The sequence below is a fragment of the Canis lupus genome, chromosome 17 (assembly GCF_011100685.1).
Source record: "Canis lupus familiaris isolate Mischka breed German Shepherd chromosome 17, alternate assembly UU_Cfam_GSD_1.0, whole genome shotgun sequence".
Taxonomy (NCBI): domain Eukaryota; kingdom Metazoa; phylum Chordata; class Mammalia; order Carnivora; family Canidae; genus Canis; species Canis lupus.
The window spans coordinates 29,214,380-29,229,750 of record NC_049238.1 but is presented as its reverse complement, the minus strand read 5'-3'; the positions used below and the strand labels follow the sequence as shown (position 1 = coordinate 29,229,750).

The 15,371-nt window shown below is 37.9% G+C and overlaps 1 protein-coding gene across 9 annotated transcripts in view; it reads left to right on the top strand.

The window, feature by feature from the left end:
- Nucleotides 1-15,371, top strand: part of FEZ2 (fasciculation and elongation protein zeta 2) — a 42,743-nt gene that overhangs the window by 14,933 nt on the left and 12,439 nt on the right. For all 9 annotated transcript variants that reach the window (XR_005372309.1, XR_005372308.1, XR_005372311.1 and 6 more), the window contains exon 5: nucleotides 116-384. Coding sequence is in view for 3 of the 9 variants with exons in the window: in XM_038561259.1 (XP_038417187.1) it covers nucleotides 116-384 (269 nt within the window). In the remaining 6 variants the exon portion in view is untranslated. The remainder of the gene's footprint in view (nucleotides 1-115; nucleotides 385-15,371) is intronic.

Below are 15,371 nucleotides of genomic sequence, written 5' to 3'. Positions count from 1 at the left end.
AGAATATAATCCTTGGTATAAAACCATTGCTCTCTTGGTATAAAACGCCCTGTGTGCTGCTCTCTTGAAACATTTTTTTGTCTTAGTGTTTGCTGTGCTTTGCTTTTGGTCACAGGAGTCAAAAGGCTCTCTGTATGTGAATTAAATGAACTCCTGGAAGAAATTGAGAGTGCCATCAAGGAGTATTCTGAAGAGCTGGTGCAGCAGTTGGCCCTGCGAGATGAGCTGGAGTTTGAAAAGGAAGTGAAAAACAGCTTTATTTCTGTTCTCATTGAAGTACAAAACAAACAGAAAGAGCACAAAGAAACAGCCAAGAAGAAAAAGAAACTCAAGAATGGCAGCTCTCAGAATGGGAAGAATGAGAGAAGTCATATGCCCGGCACAGTAAGTGGTGTTTTGCGGGAGTCCTTGGGCTGAAGGCAAACAGGGCCCTTGTGTGTGTGTGTGTGTGTGTGTGTGTGTGTACGCGTGTAGGGGTGCAGGCAGGCATGTGTACTGCTCACACTGGAGCACAGGTGGGCCTATGGGCCAGGACATCGCTGTGCTCAGCTCTAGCAGAAAGGTGTTTCCTTGGTGAGCATAGGATGGTTATCCGGGTAGTTCAATACTGAGATGTCCAGGAAGGAATCAATGGAAGGAATGGGGGGAGTGGAAGAAAGAGGAGGATATCTTAAAGGTGACCATTTTAATACAGCAAAATGTTAGTAGTGCTTATTTATGTTTGGTTGGTGGGCTTATGAATGGTATTATTTTGTTTTTGCTGGTCTTGTATGAGTTGTATAATAAAAGCCTTAAAAGGGGCTGCATTTCAAGGTAGCTGAACTGTGCTGAGCCTAAAATCATAGACTGATCTGTAATCAACTTCTGATCTTTCCATGAGTTGGAATACGAAGGCGTTAGAGGCGATTATGTGACATCAGCCATTTGCCCTGGTATTTGGCAGATTATAATATTTCTGACTGGTGAAAAAAATTTAGAATATATGAATCTTTGAATCTTTGACTCAATATGAAATTTCTTGTTTTCTGCTTTTTCACGTTTCTTAAGTGGTCCTATTTCATGTAATTCAACTCCATCATAAACAGTAACTAATTATATGAGATGCATTTTCTTTACTTAGAGCCATTTCGTTTTTCCTTGATCAGTTGAGACCTTGTATATTGCCACCATCATTTTGTTTGTATGTGATTTCATTTTTTTTGGAGTATAATTGTTGGGCAAAGGGATCCAATGTTCTTAAAGGAATGTACTTTTATCATTCATGATTTTGATAACATAATAATACAAATTACCACAAACTAGCTACTATAGTTTGTAAGAATGCAAATTACATCTTTAAGTTTCGATTTATTTTTCCTAAAGAATACTTTATCAGAGAAGTGGTTCCATTAACTAGACTCTGATGGAATCCAGAAAAGAGAATGCAGTTCTAGGTTGCTGGATCACCAAAGAACAGTTGATACAAAAAGAATCCCACCGTTTAGCCTTTTCATTGTCTGCTTTTGACCTGTGAGTAAATGGGTATTTTCTTAGTGTAATGTCCACTTGCTTGTTGAAAGGACATAGCTCATGAACTGGCTTTGAAAAAGTTCTCAGAAGTGGTACAAATATTTTTTGAGAAATGGCAGTGTTGATTAAAGAGGTGTTAGTTGCTTTTAGTGAGTGACTACTTTGGGGAAGCAAAAAACCCGCAAACCCAAAACCTTTGAATATACAGTTCTGGAAAGTTTGCTTTCAATTTCTGGAGCAAAATTTGTATGTCATATTTTTTAAGAAATCGCACATTTTAAATTGCCCTGTGGGCAGCCCAGGTGGCTCAGTGGTTTAGCGCCGCCTTCAGCCCAGGGCGTGATCCTGGAGACCCGGGATCGAATCCTGCATTGGCTCCCTGCATGGAGCCTGCTTCTCCCTCTGCCTGTGTCTCTGCCTCTCTCTCTCTCTGTGTCTCTCATGAATAAATATATATTTAAAAAAAATAAATTGCCCTGTTATTCAGAGTGATTTAACGAAATGCCTAGTTAAAAAGTCATAGCATGGTTGGTAATTTTTATCTGCCTGCTTTTTAGAATTACATGTAAACCCTCCATTTATTGGTGTTAACACTTGGCTGAGGGAAATAAATTTTATCCCTAGAGGGGTTTAAAGGCTTCTTTTTGTAACTCCCATATAAAAAGAGTTAGAGTGGATTCATGGTGTAATTGTACGTGGCATTTATATTGGGAAACAGATTTGGCAAGGCAACATTTAGATCTTACTTGAACCTTTATGAGTCTTGAAATAGATTCATAGTAGTAGTCACTTTTTTCCACAGCATTTGGACCTGTGAAGTTACTTCTTGAGTACTGATCTACTATTAGTAACAAAACCTTTAATCAAGTCACTAATGGCATCATTAAGCTTGTAGTAGTAGTACCTCCTAGAAGCTGGAAAAAGACCATCCTGTCTGTTGAAATCTATGATTCTGAAAATAGTGGTAGATGGCTCAAAAGAACCCTGAAGTAAAGCAGGCAATTGGATAAACAGATTGCAAAAAGTATTACCTTGTTAAACGTTTTGTATAACATGCAGTTTGGCCAAGGCCTTTTTTTGTGAATTAGCTATCATCAGTGATACAAATGTCTAAAAATTGGTGACCTTCTTACAAATAACCATGCATTATCTGTTTTCTAATAACATTGGTCACTTCTTTCTTTTCACCTTAGATATTTTTGTTTTATTAGCAGGACTTGACTTTCTTTCCTTAAGCGCAGAATAGCTTCCTTCCATTTTTCATGTAACATGTTTCATGTTTAAGGAAACAAAACATCAGTTTGTAGCTGGTATGACACTTTATCCATATTTACTAGGTCTTCTTTGATCCAAAGATACTGTAAAATACTTGGGTGGGAGTAGGGCAGAGTTAAACTCTTTAGGTGTTAATTTTGATTTTGGAGACATTTTGTTTCAAACATTTTCTGTAGTGAAAAAAGAATTGGGGGCTTAGGATGCTAGTTAGAGCATTAGACAATTTTGGGGAGCATGGAAATACTATTAAATGTTAAAGTATCGTGCAACCCCAGTGGCCCAGTGGTTTAGTGCCACCTTAGCCCAGGGTGTGATCCTGGAGACCTGGGATTGAGTCCCACTTCGGGCTCCCTGTATGGAGTCTGCTTCTCCCTCTGCCTGTGTCTCTGCCTCTCTCTCTCTCTCTCTGTGTGTGTGTCTGTCATGAATAAATAAATAAAATCTTTAAAAAAATATTAAAGTATCAAGTATTTTATAAAAGTGAAATATTATCTTGTTATAATTTTTAAAATCTGCCGCATGTTGGTTAAGATAAAACAGTATATCTTCCTTCAACAAATACTTGCAGAGTTTTGTCCTTGTGCTAGGTAGGCACTGTTGAAGATGCAGTGGCAAATAAAACAGACTAGGCTCATGGCCTCCTGGAATTGACATCCTAATGAAGGAGACAGGCAATAAAGAAAGAAAGGAAGACTAGACAGTGTAATTTCTGGTAGTAATAAAGGCCACCAAGACAATGGTTGACAGGTACTGTATTGTTAATCAGTATAGTGACCTGCATGCATTTCTTTGAACTGACCATGCTCTTTTGGGCCTTGGTGCTTTTATATATGCCACTCCCTTTTCTGGAGTGGCCCTCTGTTCCTGTTTCCCCGAGTCCACTTGGTAGATTTTTTTTTTTTTTTTTAACTTCAACGTTTTGGACAAGCATTGTCTTCCTTTCTTAGAAGCTTCCTCTATGGCTCTTCCTCCAATGCAGAATTGACCAGTCTCTTCTTCTTTTGGGGTTAATATTATTCCTCTTGACTATTTCTGTTGGCACTGTACACTGTATTGTAGTTTTTAGTTTTCATGTCTATCTCTGTCATGGTTCTCTAAGGATAGGATACTTTATATCCTTAGGTGTAACATTAGGTACTAACAAATTTCTTCTAATAAATGTGTGGAAGAGATAAACTTGCAAATCTGTATTTCTGCCTAGGATTTTTCTGTCAGGTGCCAAACCCATAGAGGCTGAGGAGCCTAGTGATTAAGAATTTTGGGTTAAGAGCTGTGTTTAAATCCTGCTCCTGCCACTGGGTGCATCTCCCTTTGAGTTTTGAGTTTTGGGAGGATTAAATGAAATAATGTATGTAAGACTAGCATATATCCTGAGTAAATGCTAGTTAATACATATCCAATTGCTTACTAGATATTTCTCTCTAAAATTTATCAAACTAAAGTTATCATTTTCCTAGAGTTGAATTTATTTCTTATATATTTTTCCTTTGGTTAATGGAACGGTCTACTCATTCACTGAAGTCAGTGGAATTTTTAAGTCAAAGGATATGCAGTTTTTGGAGGGCTTTAAACAACCATCTTTTCAAATTGTTCTACAGAAATGAAACTCAGTAATGACATAAATGAGCCATTTCCCCACATGTCCAACCAACAGAAGGTATTGTTAGCCTTTTGATATATACTGATCTGAAAGGCAAACAATGGTTTGATTTGTCGACTTCTATATTCTTTTGTGAGTTGCCTATTGAGTCACATTTGAGACTTTTTGGTATTTATGACGATACACATACTTCTGATCTCATAGTGTCATACTCTATTATCATCATTGGATTAAATATCACCTTGAAAGGAATGCAGCCTTCCCAAAAGCTCATTCACATTGTTTCATTGTTTAGCATCTCACCTAATTTTTTGTTCTTTGCGCATCACTTAATGCCTGTTTGTTGAATTGAAACTTCACTCACTATAGGGGAGATAGAATCCCAGAGGATTTGGATTTGTCCTATTTGAATTGTTGTTCTATCAGGGATTTTTTGTTGTTGTTGTTGCCAGTCTTCTGTTTGTGTTGAATAGAGTCATAGACTGTTGAATTTCAGTGGCAGTTCTCATGAGTACAAGAACAAGTCAAAGTACACCAGATAAGTTTTAATTTGTTAAAACTTCTTGTTTTAACAATAAACTGGAAATCTACCCAGAGGTTGTCACCTAGAGTTACCTGAAGTTGTAAAGAGTGTTTACTTGCTTGGCATCATACTTCAGTATGATGAAATACTGATGGATGAAATGGACATACTTCCTCCTGTAGGATCCAGTAATGTTTTCAAATTAAAAGTCACATATAAGGTTGTGTTTTCTAAATCTGGGGTTGAGAAGATAGGAATCTGTAGTACTTTTTCTGTTTGCCATGGAGCAAATAAAGAGCTTTTGAGAGAGCGTTTTCCTGTGTTGGACTTAGCACCAGCAAAAATGAGTAGTTGTTTCAGTCTAACCTGAAGAAGTTTATTTTGAAAACTTTTGGGGTATTAGGAATCAGTAACTGTGTTATCAAAAGAATTAATATTGGCCCATTGCTTTTGGGGTTTGGGGGAGATAACTGCTTAAAGATGCAGACAGCTAGGACTTAGATGATACTCTTTCTTGTATGTATCTTTCTTTTACAGATGCATTACTCTGGATTTATGACTCACTTAGCTCATATTATGACAAATAGTCAAATCTATTTTGTTTCTCTTTCACATGCAAAAATGCCCCAGTAATAGGTTTTCATTTAATCTTCACCAATGCTGACTTTAAGAGAAATTTATTTTCATTTAGGTAGCTCTTATTAGATTGTTCTAAAGTTATTCCAATTTATTCTAGCTCTTAACTTGGAAGGATCTGTTCTGACACAACTACTTGAATTTGGGGCTTTTGTTTAAAATAAGTTGGACCTGGATTTTTTCTACTCTTCTTTTTAATTTGGAATTTTCAAATTTCTTAAATTTGCTAAGATGATTTAGACTGAGGGCTGACAAGGCAAACCACTGCCTGAGGGCCAAATTGGCCCTCTGTTTTATAAATAAAGTTTTATTGGAACATAGCCATATCTGTTCATTTCCATATGGTCTTTGGCGATGTTGGTGTTACAAGGACAGAATCGAATAGTTGTGACAGACTGTGTGGACTGCAAACTAAAATATTAACTCTCTGGCCCTTTATAGGAAAAGTTTGCCAACCCCTGATTTAGGCTAAAATTTAATACAACTAAAAATTTGAAGAAAAAAAGATGCAAACTCCATTTAAAGTGGATTTGTATAAAAAAGATCACTATATTATGACTAAAATTTGTTATATAATGTAGCCTTGTTTTATTTAAGAATGTGTTGAATTGTTCCTTTCTTCAGGGCCCCATCCAGCAACCTGAGTACCTATAGACAGTGATGCCTTGGCCAGTCCATCTCCAAGCCACTTGCTTTAAGGCACTCTGCCTAGCAATAGACTTTTGTGCTCTATGTATCAGATTCCCAGTAGCTAAATGAAGACAGCCAGCAGGTAGACCAGTTGTCAAGTATTTGGGGCCGAATGAAAAACTTAAAAATATTGGCAGTCCTCTGGGTACACTCTACTTATAGACAGTAATAAAAAGTAGTTTAAAGAAGGTAGAGGAGAAGTGGAAAGGAGCTGATCCCACTTCACCATTTTTTCTAAGTAGTGGTACTCAAGAGGATAAAGTCTGCCCTATTTATGTAAATGTAAATATTAACACATTTTCAACAGTAATTTGTTGGTTATATTTGAGCATTTCTGTGTGATTTTTTTTTTTTTTAAAGTAGAGTCAACGTACAATGTTACATTAGTTTCAGGTGTACAGCATAGTGATTTGGCAACTTGGCACATTACACTATGCTCATCACAAGTGTAACTATCATCTGTTATCATACAATGCTATTACAATAACACTGACTATATTTCCTATGCTGTATCTTCCATCCTGTGACTTATTCATTCCATACCTGGAAGCCTGTAGCTCCCATTTGCCTTCACCCATTGTACCTCCCTTCCCCCAGCAACTACCAGCTTGTTGTTTGCATTTATGGGTCTGCTTCTGGTGTTTGCTTGTTTATTTGTCCACTTAGATTCCACATATAAGTGAAATCATATGGAATTTGTATGACTTATTCACTTAGCATAATACCGTCTAGGTCCATCCATGTTGTTGCAGATGGTAAGAACTCATTCTTTTTTCTGGCTGAGTAGTATTCCATTATGTATATATAACACATCTTCCTTATCCATTATTTATCGATAGGTGTATTTTGACTATTGTAAATAATGCTGCAGTAAATATGGGGGTGCATATATCTTTTGAGTTAATGTTTTTGTTTTCCTTGTATAAATACTCAGTAGTGGATCATATGGTATTTCTACTTTTCATTTTTTTTTAGGAGTCTCCATGTTGTTTTCCACAGTGGTTGCTTCAATTTGCATTTCCACTAACAGTGCATGAGGAGGATTCCTTTCCCTCCACATCCTCACCAACACGGTTATTTCCTGTCTTTCTGATACTAGCCACTCTGACAAGTGTGAGATGGTATCTCATTGGAATTTTTGATTTATTATTTCCCTGAGGGTTAGTGATGTTGAACATCTTTTCATATTTCTGTTGGCCTTCTGTATGTCTTCTTTGAGAAAATGTCTATTCAGGTCCTGGGCTTTCTGTCCTGTTTTGTTGATGTGTATGACCATTTTTGTGCCAGTACCATACTGTTTGATTACTATAGTTCTGTAGTATATCTTGAAATCTGGGATTGTGATGCTTTCAGCTTTGTTCTTCTTTCTCAAGATTGCTTTGACTATTCTGGTCTTCTGTGATTCCATACAAATTTTAGGATTATTTGTTCTAGTTCTATGAAAAGTACTATTGGTATTTTTTTTTTTAATTTTATTTATTTATGATAGTCACACAGAGAGAGAGAGAGAGAGAGGCAGAGACACAGGCAGAGGGAGAAGCAGGCTCCATGCACCGGGAGCCTGACGTGGGATTCGATCCCGGGTCTCCAGGATCGCGCCCTGGGCCAAAGGCAGGCGCCAAACCGCTGCGCCACCCAGGGATCCCTACTATTGGTATTTTGGTAGGGATTGTAGATTGCTTTGGGTAGCATGGATATTTTAACAATATTTGTTCTTCCAGTCCATGAACATGGTATATATTTCCATTTGTGTTGTCTTCATTTTCTTCCATCAAAGTCCCCCCCCCCCCCCCCATCAAAGTTTTATAAAAGTTCTCAGAGTATAGATCTTTCACCTCCTTGGTTAAGTTTATTCGTATGTAGTTTATTCTTTTTGATGCAATTGTAAATTGGATTGTTTTCCTAATTTCTCTTTCTGCTACTTTGTTATTAGTGTAAAGAAACACAAGAGATTTCTGTATGTTAATTTTGCATCCTGCAGGGTTACTGCACTCATTTATTAGTTCTAGTATTCTGGTTCTATAGTTGTGTTAGCTGTGGGTTTGTCATATATAGCTTTTATTATCTTGAAGTGTATTCCTTCTAAACCCACTTTATTGAGAGTTTTTATCATGAACATGATAAAACATGAGAGTTTTATCATGATGTTGAATTTTGTCAAATGCTTTTTCCTACATCTATTGAGATGCTTGTATGGTTTTTGTCTTTCATTTTGTTACATTAATGTGATTTGGGGATATTGAACTATCCTTGTATCTGTAGAATAAATCCCACTTAATCGAGGTGAATGATTCTTTTAGTGTATTGTTGAATTTGGTTTGCTGATATGATGTTGAGGATTTTTGCAGATATGCTCATTAGGAATATTGGCCTGTAGTTTTCCTTTTTTTGTAGTGTCTTTTAAAAAAATATTATTTATTTGGGATGCCTGGGTGGCTCAGCAGTTGAGCGTCTGACTTTAACTCAGGGCATGATCCTGGAGTCGTGGGATTGAGTCCCATGTGGGGCTTCTTGTGTGGAGTCTGCTTCTCCCTCTGCCTGTGTCTCTGCTTCTCTTTCTCTATGTCTGTCATGAATAGATAAATAAATAAATCTTTGAAAAAATTATTCACGAGAGACACAGAGAAAGAGGCAGATATATAGGTAGAGGGAGAATCAGGCTCCCTATCGGGAGCCCGATGTGGGATTTGATCCCAGGACTTGGGATCACGCCCTGAGCTGAAGGCAGACACTCACCCACTGAGCCATCCAGGTGCCTCTGGTTTCGGTTTTGGTTTTGGAGTAATGCTGGCCTCATAGAATGAATTTGGAAGCTTTCCCTTCTCTTCTTTTTTTTGGAATTGTTTGAATAGGTATCAACTCTAATGTTTGGTAAAATTCACCTGTAAATCCACCTACTTGTGGACTTCTGTTGTTCAGAGTTTTTGATTACTGATTCAATTTTGTTACTAGTAATCAGTTTGTTCAGATTTTCTGTTTCTTCCTGATTTAGATTTGGAAGATAGTATGTTTCTAGGAATTTATCCATATCTTCTAGGCTTTCCAGTTTGTTGGCATATAATTTTTTTCATAGTAGTCTCTTGTAATCCTTCATATTTTTCTTTATTTTAATGGGCATTCCTAAAAATTAGTGTTAAGGCCATAGAATGGAAGGTCAGTGTAGGGTGGAGAGAAACATGCTTATGGTTTTAATAATTCACACCTATTATGAATTAGTTTAGCTATAAAACTTATTTTATGAAAGATAGTATTGTCTAGAGAAATAGGGGTCACCATCAGTTTTTGTTTATCATCATGTACTATTTGTTTTCTGCAGTTGTCTTTGGTGACAGGCTGTTAATAATTGAACTTTTATGACCCAGCAGTTAAAAATGAGGCGTCTATTCTTGACTTCTTAAGCCTTGGAGAGGTTTGTTGTTTTTTAATATAACACAAATTCACATAAAAGCCATACTATGCCAGGAAATTGTATTCTTATTATACACTTAAAGTATCCATAAATGTTAGGAAATAATTCATAAAATTACCAGGCTTAATTATTTTACTCTAATTTTAGTAACTTTGAAAATGTTTGCCAACACTTAATTACTACATTAATATTAAATTACATAAAAATTTAAAAAGACCTTCAAATACAACAAATTAAATCGATACTATTCCATCTAACTCCTAATCTTGAAAATCTACATACCACATCTTTCTGTTCTGAGAGCAAAATTCCAAAATAGTGTTTAGTATTCAAGGCATATTCAAATGTTTATCTGCTTTGGTATAATTCATATTTTCTAATTTACTTGGATCTGGTTCTTTTTTTTCTGCAGAAACTATTTTTCAGTAGAATTTCCTTTATAACTGCTTTATAGTTCACATTAAAAGTATTTGATTTGAAAAGTGTCAAATAAGCAGACTCAATTTTTACATCGTAGGTAATACCTTATATGAATATTTTTGCATTGTAATTTTTTTACATTTAACTATTGGTTTCAATTCTTTTTTCTTGTATTCTGTGTTTTGATTAATTTAAGGTTTTAAAAATTAAAACTTGTTCTGTAAGTCAGTATTTGAAAATCATGTCATTCAAGCTGTTGCAAATGATGTGATTTACAAGGAACAATAATTGTTTGAATTTCACCTTCATTTGAACCTCTTGAGTTTAAAAAATATTAATGGAGTCAGAACATACATTAGGATATGAGTCAGAAATAGATTAAAAGCATTTCTTAATTGCTTTTCCTAACCTTTTTTTTCTGACACTGAACTTTGAATTTGGGATTTTTAAAAGATTTCCTGTCTAGTTAGAGATCTGTGCCAGTGAGTGTCAGCTAAGGCTACTAGAAAAGTCTGGTAGCAAGAAGAGGCTGAATTTCCTGGCCCCCTGGTCAGTTTTGCTCTTCCCTGTCTTAGATCCTGCTTTCTGTGAGTTTAGTTAAGCTGGTCAATGTTCTGTGCAGAGAATGATTTGATAGGTTTAGGATTCCAGGAAGGAATTAACAAACCATATCGCTGTATCTGATTTTTTGTTTTTCAATTTATACAGTGTTTTCTAGCTCTTCTTTTTCTTGTTCAGAAAGACCTAGAATTACATGCAAGTGTTACTTGTTTTCAGTTTAAGCTTTTGACTTGTATATTTAGTCCTAGTAGTGTCTTTTCTTCATGTTGTCTTCAGCTGCTTAGGCTAGAAACTATAGTCAGAGTGTATTATTTTTCTCAGGTGATATTTAATTTATATGAGGAGGACTTAAACTACTCATTACTTGTTCTGGAGAATAGTAGAAAGATGTGGTTACTTCTTTTTGGGAGCTACGTCCCAAATGTTCTAGCCTTTCTAGGGTAATGTTTTGAATATTTTTGGATATCTGTATTTGCTGAACACTTTGCTAAGTGATTCCCTTGAACTACTGCTTCATTTAATCCTCACAGCAACCCTGTAAATTTTATTAATATTGCTGCCATTTCATAAATGGATAGATAGAAACTTAACAGAAGTCTTAGCTCCCAGAGCATGTGTACGCTGGCCTGAGCACATGTGATCATATAGAGGGGTGTGCTAGGGACCCTAAGCCCTGCATTTCTTTTGCTAAGCTGTGTAGGCGTTTTGTCTGTGGCTTGGAGATCTTGGCTCCTTTCTCTCTTCTTTCAGATTTCTGTAATTTTTGTTTTTAATCTCTTATATCTTGTTTATACTTTGTTGCTCCTGGTTTTGTATGGGAAAAGATTCCAATGACTGGAATGACTGATTTTAAGACTTAATACCTATTCACACCAGGGAAGGAAATGGTCATGAGGTAGCTGGCAGTATTCTCATTGTAAATCATGTGGTTGGAGCTCAGGATTGAGTAAACTTCTTCCCCCCTCGTCACTGTGTTACTTTGGCACTTTGTCAGCAGTGAGGGAAACAATAAAGTAAATACTGTAATGCTTAATCATTTTCCTGCTTATAAATAGGCTCCTATCAAAAATTCCATTCTGAGAAGGGCATTTTACAGAGCTGTCAACTCCTTTGTAAAGATATGGTGGAAAACAGATGGATAGATTACAAAATAATTTTAGATTCCCAGAATCTTCAGTAGTGCTTCACTTTATTTTCAAAGATTTTATTTATTTGAGAGAGAGAGAGAGAGAGACGGTGAGTGTGTACAAATGGAAGTAGGGGAGGAGAGGGGCAGAGAGGGAGGGAGAAGCAGACTCCCCCCCTGAGCTGGGAGCCCAGGGTGAGGCTTGAACTACTTGAACTCCCAGGACAGAATCATGACCGGAGCTGAAGGCAGACATGTAACTGAATGAGCCACTCAGGCACCCCTAACTCTTTACTTTGAATTTGAACATTTGGATCATTCAAATTTAGAAATGGCAGGTTAAATGGAGGCAGGATTAGGCTTTCTGATGTACTTTATATTTCAGTTTATTTTAGTTAAGCTAAATTAAAGTAAGATATCCTTAATGTCCTTTATTTCATTGAGCGCTCCTAACTAACCATGAGACTTCTGAAAGTGCTTTGATGTGTCTGTGGTACTTTTACTGGAAGAAATATCCAACAAAGAAATGCTTCTCTCCTTCTCTCCACCCAACCCCCAACCCCAACCCCCCCCCCCCCCCCCCCCCCCCCGTAAAATTTAAGCATAGACAAAAATCTTCCCTCTGGCCCAGTTTAGTACCAAAAGCACCTAATCACACCACATCTGCTCTCAAGGTTAAAAATGCAATGTTTCTCAATGAGGTGAGGTTTACTAAAAAGTAAATTTAATCTGTCTCTGAGGTTTTATCTTTTTAAAATTCATTTTGCCTTCCAAAAGGGTGTATTGTTTTTTGGGATTTACAGAGCAGTTGTAAAACTGGCTATTGTGTGCTCTGTGGAGCTCTTTTCCTATTTCTTCCTTGTCCTCCTGCCCTGTCTTTCTGTTCCTTGATCCTTCGAGTTCATTGATCTTCTGCTTGCTACTCTTCTGTTATCCTAGGGGTTTTGTATTTCTTAGTCACTCCATTGTTTTACAAACCTTGTCAACAAGATTATTTGTCTTACTTTATTAATCTCACATTGACTTTTTCCACCAGGTTCTTCAGTGGACTTTTTCAGAATTCTGTCCGTGGACTTCCTTGACAAATAACTTTGTATTTTGTCATGTCATCTTTCTTCTGTTTGCCTTCAGATTATTTTTGCTTTTTAGCTCTTTTAAAAAAAAGTTTCTCTCCTGCAAGAAGAGGAAAAATTTGTCTCCTCACAATATGGTCAATATGGTTATCCCGGGCTCTAAGACTCTTGGGCTCTGGTCTTATAAGTGATAAACGCTGGTTTAGCAGAATGTATAAATGCCACTGGAGTAGATAACTCTAAATGTATCATTTGGCCGTGCAAATTTGTTATTCTAGAGCAGTTACATTATAACCTTATGTGACCTCATGGACCCAAACTGGTGTGTGGGTATGTGTGTCTTTTTTTTCCCCCTCAGGATTTTATTTATTTCTTCATGAGAGACACACACAGAGAGGCAGAGACAGAGGCAGAAGGAGAAATAGGCTCCCCACAGGGAGCCCAATGTGGGATTTGATCATAGGACCCTGGGATCACAACCTGAGCCAAATGTAGATGTTCAACCACTGAGCCACCCAGGTGCCCTGTGTGTGTCTTTTGATTTGCCTTCTTAAACCATGGATCACCTTGGTTGAGATAATTATTTATACAATTTACAAAGAAGAAACCTTTACAAATGATATTATTAAATCATCTATTTCACAGGTGTGGAAACGGGGGTGTGCTCTCCTGTCAGACATCAGTGACAAGGCTGGGAGAGAACTCTGACCTCTGCTTTCTAGTTCAGTGTTTTTCTATCCCAGTTGACTCTTGAAAATTTTTCTGATTCCACATGCTTTTGAGTAAGGTGTGATTCCTAGTTTCATCCTCAATTCTGGACATATTTTACTAATTGCCAAAAAATTTTCTAATTTAAGTCAGGAACTAGCCATCAAATGCCTCCTGCATGCTGAGGATGGGTTTGTGCTTTGTTGGCACACAAAAGAAGTATCTGACATTATTTGTACTCTTAACGATTGTGAGAACTTAGTTAAACTTATTAAAAATTAACCCAAACTAGAGTATCTTGGTGGCTCAGTTGGTTAAGTGTCCGACTCTTGAGTTTGGCTCAGGTCACGATCTCGGGATTGTGAGATCGAGCCCTTCGTTGTGTTCTGTGCTGGGCATGGAGCCTGCTTAAGATTCTCTCTCTCTTATTCTGCTCCCCCCACTGTCAGCGTGCATGTTCTGTCTGTCTGTCTGTCTCTCTCTCTAAAAACCAAACATTTAACCCAGACCTTTTTTTCTTTAGATCTTGTGCCTCATCCCCACTGTAAAAAAATATATGGATTATCTTTTCTTTTACTACTATGAGACCAACATATATTGATCTCTAATTAAGTGTCAGGCCTGACTGTTAAGGATGCATAGTAAATCCCAGCATGCAGGGGCATAGCCTGGGCATCCAGCTAACACAGCATGTAGTGCGTTTTATGCATTGATTCTCAAAACCAGGCCAGTTTTGCCTCCCTGTACAACTTAGGCAATGTCCCAAAACAGCTGTCCCTGTCACAACTGGATGAGTGGAGGGGCAGGGGTGCTAGAATTCTGAGGGGGTGCTAGAATTCTGAGTAGAGGTCAGTGATGATGTTCAGCATGCCACAGTGCACAGGATTGCCCCCACAACAAAGAAACTATCTGACTCCAGATGTCAGTACTCTCAAGGTTGAGAGACCTAGGTATACAGTGGTAATGGCAGTATTCAGAGCAGCTTCTGTGTTCTCAGTGTGTTCTGTGCCTGGCAGTGTCTCATGATAGAGGTGTGGATAAACCACTATTGCCCCGAGTTTGGATTGGGGTCGGAAAGGGTGCATTGAATCTAGAGGACAAGAAGAAGAAGGGACAGGCATACCAAGCAGAGGGAGTGGTGTGGGCAACCATTGGGAGGTGACAGGCACATCTGGGGCCCTGAGGGTTGTTCATCATGGCTAGAAGTTGAGAGAGAAAGCTGAAGGCGAGAGAGAAAGTAACTCAAGAAGAGGATGAGGAAGTAGTAGCAAAGTGGAAGCATGAAAATGGGTAGCTTTGTATGCCATGCTAAGGCATTTGGTCATTGTGCAAAGGCTGTTGTAAACCAAAAAGAGGTTTTAAGTGGATCATTACCTGTTCAGATTTGTCTTTTGGGAAGAAAACTTCAGTGTTTCAAGAAATAATTGGAAGGTGACAACTAGAGAGAAATTGACTCAGAGGCTGGTATGCTCCTTTTGGTAGGAGCCGAGCCAAGAAGTGACAGGATAGGAGAATGCTACATTTCAGGGATACGAAAGGGGTGGGATCTATTGGTTGGGGAGCAGGGAAGAGAGGATGAAGGGTTGGGTCACTGATTCCTGACTTGGGCAAGCGTGGGGAGAACATGTGTATCTCCTCCCTGGAGGGAGATATGCAGGTCTTGTTAATAGCAACCCTGTTGAGCCTCAGGCCAGGCATTTTGGGGGATGCCTGCTTTTCCCATCAGCTCTGGATGTGGCCCCTGTGATGCAGAGGTTCAGCCTGCCATGTTGGCTCATCCACCCAAGATGGAGCACGAACAGGGCTGCCACAATGAAAACTTGCTATGGGAAGGAGGAATG